Source organism: Bombina bombina, chromosome 11, assembly GCF_027579735.1.
Source record: "Bombina bombina isolate aBomBom1 chromosome 11, aBomBom1.pri, whole genome shotgun sequence".
In the NCBI taxonomy this organism is placed as follows: Eukaryota; Metazoa; Chordata; class Amphibia; order Anura; family Bombinatoridae; genus Bombina; species Bombina bombina.
The window spans coordinates 49,831,194-49,845,373 of record NC_069509.1 but is presented as its reverse complement, the minus strand read 5'-3'; the positions used below and the strand labels follow the sequence as shown (position 1 = coordinate 49,845,373).

At 38.0% G+C, this 14,180-nt stretch overlaps 1 protein-coding gene across 3 annotated transcripts in view; it reads left to right on the top strand.

The window, feature by feature from the left end:
* Positions 1–3,490: 3,490 nt before the first annotated feature.
* Positions 3,491–14,180, top strand: part of PIGQ (phosphatidylinositol glycan anchor biosynthesis class Q) — a 46,542-nt gene continuing 35,852 nt past the window's right edge. The window contains exons 1-2 of one of the 3 annotated variants that reach the window (XM_053694321.1): positions 3,491–3,550; positions 13,719–14,180. The exon at positions 13,719–14,180 is cut by the window's right edge and continues 178 nt beyond it. In XM_053694321.1, coding sequence (XP_053550296.1) covers positions 13,724–14,180 — 457 coding nt within the window. In that variant the 5' untranslated portion in view covers positions 3,491–3,550; positions 13,719–13,723. Of the gene's footprint in view, positions 3,551–11,234; positions 11,281–11,301; positions 11,964–13,718 lie in introns of those variants that run through there. The other 2 variants (XM_053694320.1, XM_053694319.1) reach the window with 2 other exon arrangements.

The following is a 14,180-nucleotide window of genomic DNA, read 5'->3' as shown; positions in this document are numbered from 1 at the left end:
TGGCTGCTAGCTGAAAACACTGGGTGAGTCAATGACATGAGGCATATATTTGCAGCCACCAATCAACAGCTTGCTACCAGTGGTGCATTACTGCTCCTCCAGCCTACCTAGGTATGCTTTTCAACTAAGGATTCCAAGAAACAAAGCAAAATACATAATAGAATTAAATCAGAAAGTTGTTTAAAACTGCATGCCCTTTCTGAATCATGAAGGAAAACTTTTGGGTTTCATGTCCCTTTAAACACATTAAATATATATATATACTCTGTAATACATTTTAAAGTATTCTCTTTTAAATAGAACATCATGTTCCTTAAAAAAAAAAAAAAAAAAAGAGGTATAATTTAAAGTAATTTGATTGGTGTATCTTTTACAACAATAGTGGCTAATACAGCAAAAACGTTTTTATAGATATTTCTATATGTATTAATAAGGTAAGGAATTAGGTATTAGGCATGTGCAGGGAAGAACATTTTGTATCGGACAACATTTTCATTCCGAATATTAGAGAAAATTTGTTTCTCCAAATATCCGTTGCCTGTATTATTTGTTTTTTCGTTAAACATTTACATTTATTTAAGTTAAAACAAATGTAAATGTTTAAAAAACTACAGAAGAAACGTTCACTTGTAGCTACATTCTTACCCTAGCGCGCTCTAAAGAGCGCGCTAACCTGATTCACTTATTGCCAGAGCTCTTGTTGCACTGACAGGAAGCTTAGCCATTCGGGTTCCAGGACCAACACTAAAGTTATTGCACGTCCTTAGTGCCGAGCGCTCAGGGACCTGGCAAGAAGAGGATTAGGTTAGCGCGCTCCTCAGAGTGCGTAAGGTATTAAGCCATTCAAATTGATTTAAAGGAAACAAATAAATACTGATGAACTTCATCAGTATTTTTTCAGCCTCTTTAAATTTTGCTGGTGCATTCATTCGGATATAATCTGATTTTCGCTATGAATGTGCATTAGTCCAAAAAACAAATGCACATCTCTAGGTATTAACTTTGAAAAAATTAGTAGGGTAACTAAATACTTATTATTTGAAATTAAATTGTATGTTTCTTTCAAGCATGATGGACACCTCATTGGAGTGCTCCCGTCAGAAGGAAGACTTACTTCGCACTGTACGTAACGTGCAGGTTACTTCCCAGAATACATTGCAGAGGGCGGTTCCCCTCCTTTCCTCACAGTCTGGTCTTGGTCTTCTTCAGCCTTCACGTTTACACCAATTGTGTCAGAAGACCTCCGTATTTTGCCGGGAACTTGAGGATGTTGGGAACCTACTCTTGTTCCGTCAGGACGAGCTAGTGAAGAATATTTTGGTGCCAAGATCTGGGAGCTGCAGCTTTGTCCTCTACTGTCCAGATGGTTCCTTGTATGTTTGTGGAGAAGATGATCCTTATGTCCACTTGTTGACCAGTATTGGGAAACCTAGCCATGCCCTTCATTGTTGCGACAATGGGCTCTTTCTCCCAGATGGCCTTGCCATGACCCGCTCTGGGTTTGTGGCTGTTACTGACATCACAAATGGTTTAGTTCGCATTTACAATCCTGATTCACAATCACACTGGGTAAGAGTTGGTGGTAATCTACAGTCACCTAGAGGAATCACTGTGGATACCACTGGACGGATCCTGGTTGCAGAATACATTGCTGGAACAGTTCAGGCATTTCACCTAGACCGTGCTTACCGTGTACATGGAGCCAGGCATGTCTCAGGCCTCAATGGCCCCAACTATATCTGTTCCTTGCCGGATGGAGGTTTTGCCGTAAGTGAAGAGTGTGGTGATGTCAAGTTATTCACAAGCAGCTTAAAGCCACTTGGCTCACTGTCCAAAACTTACGGACATAGTTTTGGAAATCCCTCTGGTATCTGTGTTGACCTTGAAGGTAATATTATAGTGGCTGATGAACAGAAACGTAACATCACTCTCTTCCCTTCAAAAGGTTCCCCTATTTGTGTGGTATCTCAGGGTCTCCGCAGGCCAACTGGACTGGCATGTTCCCCGTATGGCTTCTTATATGTGGCTGATGCCGGAGATCAGTGTGTGAAGGTTTACAAGTACCGGGCAAGACCATATTATAACCCCACTAGCCCACGGGGGGTGGCAGAAAGCACATAGTAGATGTCAACATTCCAAAGATGATTTGGGGACATGGAAGTCAACAGAAACCTTTTTAGATTCTGATAGAACATACATAAAAAAAAACAAAACAACAAACACATAAAATAAAAAATATGCCTCTTTCTCTTGGTGACCTTTGTTTAAACTATACTAATTTCCATACTGAGGTATACTGAACATGCACATGTCTTGAGCACTATTTAGCAGCAGTGTTTGCAACAAATTTAAAAGGATATGAAACACATTTTGTTCATGATTCAGAAAGAGTATGCAAATGTAAGAACTTTCTAATTTACTCCTATTATCATTTTGTCTTTATTATCTTTGTATCTTTATTTGAAAATCAGGAATGTAAGCTTAGGAGACAGCCGATTTTTGATTTAGCACTCTTGGTAGCGCTTGCTGATTGGTGGCTAAATATGGATACCCAGGTTCTGAACCAAAAATTATCCGGCTCCTAAGATTTTGATGTGTCAATCCTTTTTTGTGAAACATCCATTAATTGCCTTCGATGTATTTATAATTTCTTGATTAAGGACAATAATTATATATTGTGTGTATCTTCTTTTTGTTAACCTCATTGATTTTGTTATGATAATTTAGTAACTATTTTTGTATTCCTTATGACCACTAGATGGCATTCTAATAAGGTAATAGTTTGGTCTGCAAAGGGTTAATTGATGTGCGGGAGGGTATTTGATGGCCAGTGTATGCAACATGATTCAGGGCTGAGGCGCAAAACTTTGTTAGTTCTTGTTTTGTTGGAGCTACATGCAATAAAGGGGAATATTTTGGAATCATTGTGTGTGCTGCTATTCTCTACTTTGGACAACAAACTGCATACTTAATCAGCATAATAAAGACACTATTTTCCTGCTTCACTTATTATGGAGGAGGGTGTAGAGGAAATTTACAAACCAGCCATCAAAGGAACATCACATATAAAATTAAACTTTCATAATTCGGATATAATTTAAAAGAAACAAAACAAAAACTCTTTGCAGTTCACTGCTTTTATTAAATTTTCTGTTTGTTTTTTTTATACATAATTAAAACTCAGCTCCTTTCAATAAAGCATATTAAGGTAGGTTCAGTGTTTTGAGCACCATATGTATAACATTGTTACAAATACTACTGATATATATTGGCACAAAAATGCAATCATGCAGTTTATTGGTGTGATGCTTATTTGTGTGCAATGTTTTATTAAGATTAACATAGGAACTGTGACTTGCTGCAGAAATGGCTTGGCTAGAGTGTGATAATTAGAAATAGAGGGCAGTGTACACAGAACTTACAATGTGATTTGCTCACACTATCAGCCATATCCTGACTGCACAGTTGGGAGATGTGCTCTTATCATAAAGGCATGCCTGTCCAGACGTTATAACCCATAAACTAGGAGAAGGCGGATGATCCACAAACCGTGAGTAGATGTTCTCAGTGTCCATAGATCAAATTACAAAACTCTTAACATTGTATAACAGGATTTTATTGGCAGATATCACTTTTATTCTATTTGCATTTCTTAATCATCCTAAAACATTACAGACTACTTTTGAAGAGGTTGAAAATTGAATGTAGGAATTCAGCAAATTATACTGTAGTTACTGAAAAAAAAAAAAAAAACTACTTTATTTTATTTCATACAATTTGGTACTAGCAAATTTAAACAAATAAAGGGCACTTTCATTCATGAAGTATTAGATACTTCGTATAGAAAGCTCCTTTATTTGTTTCAATCGATCACCGTTTTTAGCTGCTACAGCAGCCCAAGGCAAATTTTTTTTTTTTGCTAAGAGGTGATGTTTTCACCTCTTAGCCAATAGCCGTGCGGTAAATCCGGCTTGGCACCCATGGGAGCCGGATTTACTGCATGGCTAATGGCTAAGAGGTGAAAACGTCAACTCTTAGCAAAAATTTTTTTAGCCGTGGCTGCTGTAGCAGCTAAGAATGGTGATCGGTTGAAACAAATAAAGGCGCTTTCTACATGAAGTATCTTATACTTCATGAATGAAAATCCCCTTTATTTGTTTCAATAGTCAATCCTAGTGTTTGTACAACGCTAGGATCTACTTTCACTTTAAACTGTCAGATACATCAACATTGTTAAAGGGACAGTCTAGTCCAAAATAAACTTTCATGATTCAGATAGGGCATGTCATTTTAAACAATTTTCCAATTTACTTTTATCACCAATTTTGCTTTGTTCTCTTGGTATTCTTAGTTGAAAGTTTAACCTAGGAGGTTCATATGCTAATTTCTTAGACCTTGAAGGCCGCCTCTTAAGAATGAATTTTAACAGTTTTTTTCACCACTAGAGGGTGTTAGTTCATGAATTTCATATAGATAACACTGTGCTCATGCACGTGAAGTTACCTGGGAGCTATCACTGATTGGCTAAACTGCAAGTCTGTCAAAAGAACTGAAAAAAGGGGCAGTTTGCAGAGGCTCAGATACAAGATAATCACAGAGGTAAAAAATATATAAATATAACTTTGTTGGTTATGCAAAACTGGGGAATGGGTAAAAAAAGGGATTATCTATCTTTTAAAACAATAACAATTCTGGTGTAGACTGTCCCTTTAACTATATAAGAGTACAAAAGTACAATATTAAATATTAAAAATTGAGATTTTACATGTAAAAAAATAAGGGACAAATGTTTTAAGAGAAGATATTTTTTTAGATGTCTAAAGGAGATCCCTTGAATTAAGGGAGGGCTGGGAACCCTGAGTGTAAATGTACACACTACACACACACAAACATATACACATATATAAAAACAGAGATGAACACATAAACACACACATACATATATTCACTCAAACATATACAAACATACACACAATAATAGTATGGGTTTTCCCAGTCCGGTTTATGCTCTGCACTTTATCACCAAAATCATTCAGCTTGCCGTTTTAGGTAGGAGACAAGGCTGCACTTTTCGATTCATGGTCTCTGAAGAAAAGAAAAAAAAAAGTGTATATATGAAAAATTGAGGGAAGAAAGAATATATAAAAAAAAATTATTTGTTTACTAACCATATAGTCACAAATGACTTTTTATCCCCCCCTCCTATTGAGAGCAATATAAATGTAGCACACATTGGGACTCTGTCTACTACTTTGGGGAGTTAGACTTGTATGAACTTGATATGATGTAAAATGCCTAGCTGCAGCAGGTTGTAGCTATTGAGCAGGGCACAAGCCATGGGCCAATCAAGGAACGCACACGTGCGTAGCCGCCAGCTGTGCTGCTCTCACAATCTGCATCAGACATTAGTTATGTATTGTTAAGAGACATTAAACACGAATTGTAAGCTGCATGATAATGTGCCTTCATATCTGAAACACATTTTGCAATGAATAATGCAGCTTTATTTTGTAAAATATGTATATTGCTTTATATTCTTTTCTTTTCACTGATTTCCCTGTCCTCCCGAACAAAAGAACCCTTGCTAACCAATCACAAACTAATATACATATATAGGATTTGAGAATGAATTGTTGTTCAAAAAAAAGACATGGGGTAGCCCTGTCCTCTTCCCTTCACTTGAGGTGGTTTAGCACTGATACAGCGTAACTACTTAACAACACATTGGCGATCGTTCACATACCCCCATAGATGAGCTGGAAATAGCACAGGTCTTGCTGATGTCCCCAAGACCGACCACGGTATATGTGCAAACCTCAGGAAGTGAGATGCAACGTACAGGGTAAGTCAGTTAAGGGGTTAATCAATCAAAAATAATTTATTAACAAAGTATTTAAAAAAAACCATATTCCTTTCTAATCTTAATCGAATAGCTAAATATAAATATATATTTATATTTACAACTAAACTACCTAGAATAATTGATAATACACCTTAAGAGAGCAAATGACTTGAGAGACAAGGTGGTGGTGTGGATAGTTCACAGTCGGAGTTCACAGTCATTGTTTGTTGCTAGGACTATATGTATTTTGTAGTAATTTGACCCCCTTAACTGCCAGGAGCACACACAAATTTAGGATTTAATACTCCTTTGGCTACCTGTAACACATAATAGAAAATACATGTTACAATTTTTCTTGGCTTTATTTGTAAAGCATAGAGGCATAGAAGTCCTTTTAAATTTAGCTGAAACTTAGGGGACTTATTAAATGTTCTAGGGGTCTATTTAACAAGGGCCGAATGGCCCCTGTTCCCCTTGTTTTGCCGCGAGCCTTAAGACCGCTGCTCGTAAACTCATACGTGACGTCGCCTCTGAGGCGGCATATAGCAATCCGCCCAATCATGTACAATCGATTGGCCGCGAATTTGCAGGGGCAGTATTGCACCAGCAGTTCACAAGAACTGCTGGTGCAATGATAAATGCCGACACCATTTATAGATGTGCGGCGGACATGGTTCGCTATAGCGGATCATGTCTGTCCGCACATATATACAGTAAATAGACCGCTTGGACAGTTAAGTGTCAAGTATTGTTGTATAGATTTTAAAGGACAGCCTGCTAAAATACTGGACTGTCCCGTTAAATATGGGACACTTGGCAACCCTATATGTACAACTTATTGCACTCACACTTAATTTAAAACAGGAATCGCTTTGGTGTAGTCTGCGGTGATAAAACACACCCTCTGTGTCTTTAGTGTTAGTGTCACAGGTACAAGTGCCTCTGCCTGAAGTGTTTTGGAAAAAAAATATCGCCCATGCTCATTAAGTATACATTTGCATAAATAATTTAACAGTATAACTCAGAAACTAAAGCTGCTAGGACAGACTTTAAATGCTCACTTGCTCATAATTAGATCCTGACACACTTAGAATTAGTTTCATCATCATAGAACCAACATTTCTATATTTATTCTTTATTTTCTATATTGGCCTCAATTTTAAAAATACTAACCATGCTGGTAAAATACCGGCTGGGTGGCAACCCTATGCCCATTTGGTACTGGTCCAGAGTCTTCTGTGAGCGGCACTGCACATCATAGTTATCCTAGTACTTGCAAAGATCCCACAATGCACCTCAACATGTTTTTTTTTTTTTTTTTTTTTTTTTTATTGAGGTTGTGCGAATAATACAACATGAATGGGTTACCCCAAAATACACATAACATGAATATCAAGACCTTTATATGAACATTCAAAGGTATAGGTTAATATGATACACCAAGGAATACATAGTAGGGGAAAATCTGAAACCTCAGTTTTATAGTCTCTACTTTAGAGGGTTTCCTCATATGGCACATAAGGTCACTCTTGTACCTTAAAACACTTATGTATTCTAGAGGAAAATTAGTTTTTGAAATGGCCACTTTTGGGCCTGCATATATATTTAATATGAAATAGCAATTGATATTCTTAATGATTTACATACATTTAGTAAAAATAAAATAACACATGAACCAAGGAACTGTGGGGACTATGAGCCCAGGGAATGGACCAATAGTAACTAACGTCTGACATACCATAGAGAATACAGACTCAAAAACTATAAGGCAGCATCATCTACAAGAGCAGTGTAAAGTACACGTATAAAAATAAATATACCCCCCTTTTTGATAGCTAGGTATAGAATTTCACTAGTGGAGGAGGATTGAAAGACTCAATTAACCTGTGTTGGGAACATAGTAAAGCAATTACCTGTAAATTAGCCCACTGATTCATATAGGGTTACTAAATAAGGAATAACAAATTGGCATCTGTTTAATACTGCTGTGCAATGTTAAGTATAAGGGGCCCCTAACGCCTCGGCCGCTGGCGCCAGGACCATCAATTCTAAAGAGCAGCCTCTACAATAATAAAACTAAAGGGCAACCATATCTCTTATATAATTTTATACTTGATGCACTGAAGTCAGAGATAGAAAAAAGAGAAACAATAAGAGTCTACATGCAAGATAATAGTGTGGCGAGGTCTTCTGTTACTTGTTAGACATGTCTTTAAACTTCAGGGCAGACATTTGAATAATAGAACCCCTAAGCTGGTTGGGAGGGACTAGGAGAGGAAAAGTACTATCTTGCTCTATAAATAGGTGGAGCAACTTGTGAGGATATAGGCAGGCATAACAATAAAAACAGCTTAATGGAAAGCAAAACATAGGCTGGTTCTATATGAAACAGTTAACCCCTAATAGCCCCAGAGATTAGAGTCCACTACCATTTTTAACTCTTTTCTGAAAGTAAAGCTTAATGTCAGAAGCAACATAAAAATTATGAAAAATAAAATATAGAGCTTCCACTGTACTAACGCTTAACGCTTAATGTCCCCCAAAACTTTAACCCACTCCCACCTTCAGGCCTTTTGAGGAGAGATGGCTACATGAAAAAATATCGCATGGGGAATGCTGTGTGAGCTGATAAATATTGGGGTAATGTAAACACAGCCAAAAGATATAACCTATCCCCACTTTTCTTGTTATATTACAAAGTTAACCCACACCATGTCGATCAGCTCCAGGGAGTAAGTAGTCCAGTGCTTTGCAAGAGGTGTCCCAATTTACAACACACAGAGGCACTCCTGATGCATGGAGCCAAATTACCAGGAGAGTCCTCACATTTACTAGTAGGTACCTTCTTGAGGAGTTCCCGAGTAGCAGTCCCACAGATGACCTGGCCTGAAGATCATAGGTTGCCATTTTCATAGGGTTATTACTAGCCAGAGCACAAGTGTATATTTGATCTGCTGTAGCTGGTATGTACAAAGCTTGTGATCGTCGAGGGAGCAAAGGTTCGCCGCTATAGATTCCCCTTGTAGGACCTGTCCCTTTAGTCTCCAGCAAACAAAAAGCATTAGAAGTGTCCTTGATAGAGTCCGGGAGCTTCACCGGCTGTCCCACTTCTATGTTTCTATCTCCACACTGTAGAGACGCTTCCTCCTCAATTGAGGTATCCAAACTAAAGGCTCCGTGGTCGCTTACATCTGAGGGAGTGGCTGTACGTTCCGCCTCAGACAACAGCTTCACAGGGCCACCGCTAAATCTGCAATTAACTGTGGAGATTAGTGCGTTCCCTCTATGCTGAAAGTTGCCCTTAGGATTACTGGGCGAGGGAATAATTGTGGACCCCAAAGTGGGGGGCTTTTTCACCTTAGCCTGTGGGAAGGAGGTCAATAGGGGTTCCCCTGGTAACTGCTGTTTTTGGGTGTAGGACCTGCAGTGCGCTCTTAGTGAATTCCGCTCTGCCTCAAGTATTGTGTAAATCTCACGGGAGTGAGCGTCCATAATTGCCACAAGCCTTGGTAGAAGTGCGTCAGCTGCCTCCATTTTAAATGGGTCCATTCCTGGTCAAACCTATAGTAGCGACCTGTGCTTGGCAATTTAGGAGTTCAGAGTCTCACTTCCCCAGCTCCGTTATTAATATACAATTGAAAAATGGCAGTCTGCATATGACTGCATTACCCCCTCGTCCGTTGGGGGGGGGGGGGGTCTGAGATCGCGTGTTAGGCCACCACCTGCAATCTCAGTGGTCCAGATCAGGTCCCAGCAGTCATGAACACACCGAAGCTTGGATCGAAGTTGTTCACAGACTCTGAGAAGTTCCTACCTAAAAATCTTTATCCAATCTACCCGCTGTGTTAGCAAAAACTGGCGGTTTAGCTAAATCTCTGCTAGAGCTACTCCACCTCAACATGTTTTGTTTGCGTAATCATGCAAACTTTATCCTGAACAATGTTTAGCATGATCACACTATCCATTTAAAGTGTAGGGCGAGCTAAAGGGATATCGGCTGTGCTAAACATTCTCTGGTCATTCAGCTTTACCAAGGACTTGTAATAAAAGGTTGAGCGTTAATTTTAGCGTACCGCGGTTCTGCAATATTGCTAGCACACCCTGCCCTATCAGTAACGCTGTAATCTAGACCTTTACGCATTGCTAATTTTGCGTGTGATGACTAGGGTTGCCACCTCGGCCATGTTTTCCTGGACACTTATGAGTAACACATGCTGCAGGGTGTGCAGAGGGGAACATGAATTGCACCCCTGGACAGCACACAAATAGTGATCCGGGACAGCATTATTCATGTTCCTCCCTGCACACTCTGCAACATGTGTAACTCATAAGTGTCCAGGAAAACATGGCCGAGGTGGCATCCCTAGTGATGACCCTTTATCCCCTTTGAGTTTAACAAACAGCAAAGGTCACTAACTTTTCATTAGATTGTGTCTTTAAATAAAAACTAAACCTATTAGTATTATGGGAGTTCTCATTGTCCTATGGAAAGGAATCCTTTGTTGAAAGACATTTAAATTTTTTATTTGATGCTTTTAAACTAGGGTACTCTAAAATGGTTATGTTTGCTGAATAAACCAGTTTTACTTTCAGGGTTTTGATGGCATTTATGCGTGCCATATATGCTAAAAATGTTAAAAGATGTTTAATTTCATTCTTTAGCATAAACAAAAGCGTTCTTAAAGGGACATTAAACACTTTGAGATGGTTATATAAAATGATAAATTGTATATATAAAACAACTCTGCAATATACTTTCATTATTTATTTTGTCCTCTTTGCCTGTAATTCCATTCTGAAATTGTGAGCTTTTCAGTTCCTGTTAGAAATGGAAGTGCAGAACACTGTTAAATCCAGCACAACCATTGGCTGCACACTCTAGTGACCTATTTATAACTGACCCTAATTGGCCACAGCAGAGAAGGTAACACAAGTTACAACATGGCAGCTCCCAGTGTTTTATAGACACTAAAACTTTACAATTATTTTGTCACTTTTTAAACAACTAATGAAACTTTAAAAAAAAATATACATCTACATGTTACTTAGTCATGGACTAATCTTTTCTTCGAATGCATCATTCTATCTAGCCTGTATTTAGTGCTTAATGTCCCTTTAAAAACATGCACACAAATAAATGAACATTATTAATGTAGATTTTGGTGTTTTATATTGCTTTAAAAGGACGTTGGTTAAGCGTCCAGAGTTTGGATTCAAATAACAACTCTCCTTGACTAAATTAATTAGTTAAAAAATAAATAAAAAGCAATTTCATATTTATTTTCCACAAGACTTCATGTTAACGGAACTGTAATTATTTGGCTCGGGGTCCACCCGGACACTTTAGATTAGTGAACAGCGTCTCCTAGTAACGAGTATAGAAAGACCGGAAGTTATCCTGAATGTCAGTGAGCGGTGACAGCGGTCTTCCGGTTCTGGTAACTATGTCCATGGGAAGGACAACTTGAAGTGTTTAACAACAATATATTTATTGCTGGTCTGCTTGAGAGGGCATCGCTGCGATGCGACCATCTCACGCTGCCTGGCAACCAAGAGGTTAACAGCTGGAGTCATGGTGGCAAATGGGGTCATATGATAGAGTCGGTCAGCTGACCTTGTAATGGTGACCCAGCTCTTGAAGTGTATATGATTAGCATGCACTTGTTGTGTTCCCAGGCAGTGAAGGAGGCGGCATCACTACCTTGTGCAGACTGATAATCCAATGTGCCCTGTAGTTGCACACAAGTTATATAGCAGTCTCTAAAGGGAGTTAATTACTCCAATCAGCCTGATTGTATTAGTTACATCACATAACAGAGGACAGTAATTGGGACTGATCTGTTTGACAGTCAAGTGGTTTACACGAAATGTTTTACAAATTACAACCCTGTCCTACCCCAATACTTTAAACCACCCACCCTCTTTTTCTTGTTGACTGTACATTGTTTTGATGTACACTAAAGTCTTTCAACTATTTGCTTGTGGACCTTCAAAATCACATAAAAGTAGACCACCAGATCTCCTCATTAAATCTCTTGGCAAACACGTGTTTCTAAAAGAGGGTACATGTGCCATACATTTACAGTGTTCTCTAGGACCTATTATTGGGCACACAACACAGGTGATTTTATTGACCACCCAGCTAAAAGAGAAATATAATGTGTAAATTAGCTAGTATTACTTTTTCTCAATGTTGCACAAATTATTATTACATCAGTGTATGTTAAATTATTACATTTTGTGCTTTGGATAGCTTAAGTGACATTTATAAATAATACAAATGTATAAAATTGCAAAGTATGACACTACCCCTAGACAGCTATTTCATAATGCCACCTGGCTGGCAAAATGTTCTGTGGAGATCACTGAATTAGTTAGGAAGATAATAAGAAAAGGCATGCAAGTGTCACCTAGTGTATAGCTGGTCAACTTTTGGAATCAGGATAAATAGCTCTTAGAATTGTACTCCCTCCTAATGTTTGATATTATTGTACATAAAATTATATACAAAACCCTTTGCTGACTCCTTAAAAAATGTGTAGCTTAAAGGGATATGAAACCCGAAATCTTTCTTACTTGATTCAGACAGAGCATGCAATTTTAAACAACTTAAAGGGACAGTCAAGTAAAAAAAAAAAAACTTTCATGATTTAAATAGGGCATGCCATTTTAAACAACTTTCCAATTTACTTTTGTTACCAATTTTGCTTTGCTCTCTTGGTATTCTTAGTTGAAAGCTAAACCTAGGAGGTTCATATGCTAATTTCTTAGAACTTGAAGGCCGCCTCTAATCTGAAAGCATTTTGACAGTTTTTCACCACTAGAGGGCGTTAGTTCATGTGTTTCACATAGATAACATTGAGCTCAGGCATGTGAAGCTCCTAGGAGTCAGCACTGATTGGCTAAAAATACAAGTGTGTCAAAATAACTGAAATAAGGGGGCAGTCTGCAGAGGCTTAGATACAAGGTAATTACAGGGGTAAAACGTGTATTAATATAACTGTGTTGGTTATGCAAAACTGGGGAATGTGTAATAAAGGGATTATCTACATTTTTAAACAACAAAAAATATGGTGTTTACTGTCCCTTTAATTACCCATTCCCCAGTTTTGCAGAACCAACACTGTTATATTAATATACTTTTTATCTCTGTGATTACCTTGTAGCTAAGCCTCTGCAGACTGCCCCCTTATCTCAGTTCTTTTGACAGACTTGCATTTTAGCCAATCAGTGCTGACTGATAAATAACTCCACGGGAGTGAGTACAATGTTACCTATATGGCCCACATGAACTAACAACTGTCAAAATGCACTAAGATTAGAGTTGACCTTCAAGGGCTTAGCAATTAGCATATGGGCCTACCTAGGTTTAGCTTTCAACTAAGAATACTAAGAGAACAACGCAAATTTGATTATAAAAATAAATTGGAAAGTTGTTCAAAATTACATGACATATCTGAATCATGAAAGTTTAATTTTGACTAGACTGTCCCTTTAATGGCTAGGTTCCAGAACCACTTAGTAATGTTTTAATACATTCAGCCATTGTGCTCATCCAAATCCAAATATAATACTCTACATCAATGGAAACAATTTTATTTTATCATTGCTGGTTTATTTGAATTGAATTTACATAAAAAAAAAAAAAAAATATATATATATATATATATATATATATATATATATATATCCACTTATTTTCTCTATTCCATGAGCTAACAATCTACAGGTTTGATTACTTATTATTAAGAATGTTATTATTTCAAATATTTCGTAAAGTTTTCTGTAGCTTCTGCAGAATAGCAGCTAAAGAAATAAAGGCTTTTATAAGTTTGGAACTTATAATTTAGTTAATTTTATTTCTGTTTTGTTGTAGTTGCCATGGCTGTAAAGATCTTTTTCCCCACCTCTTGTTCGGGGGCAGAGAGCGGGCTGCTTATCGGTCGCTGGATGGAAGAGCACCATTCTGTGGTCATCCTGGCAACACTGCATTTTCCCTTTATCCCCGGTACTGTGAAGAGATATCTGATTGAGATGGAGAAGAGAACAGGGCTTAGTCTTTCAGTGCTTGGAACTTGGAGCCATCGAAAAGCAGAAAATGATGAGCAGATGGAGACTTTTTTAGGTGACCTTAGCAGCATCTTTACTCACCAGCCTTGGTTACAAATTACGAGAGAAGCATCCAGCAAGTTTTGGAACTGTAGCATCTCTGGACTTCATAATGGGGACCAAGAGGAGGTTATTATCGTGTATTATGATCAGCGAAAGTTGATGCTTTCAGAGCTGCATTCTGCCACAGAGCACTCAGAGATTACTGCAGTATTTGACACAGTGTCTA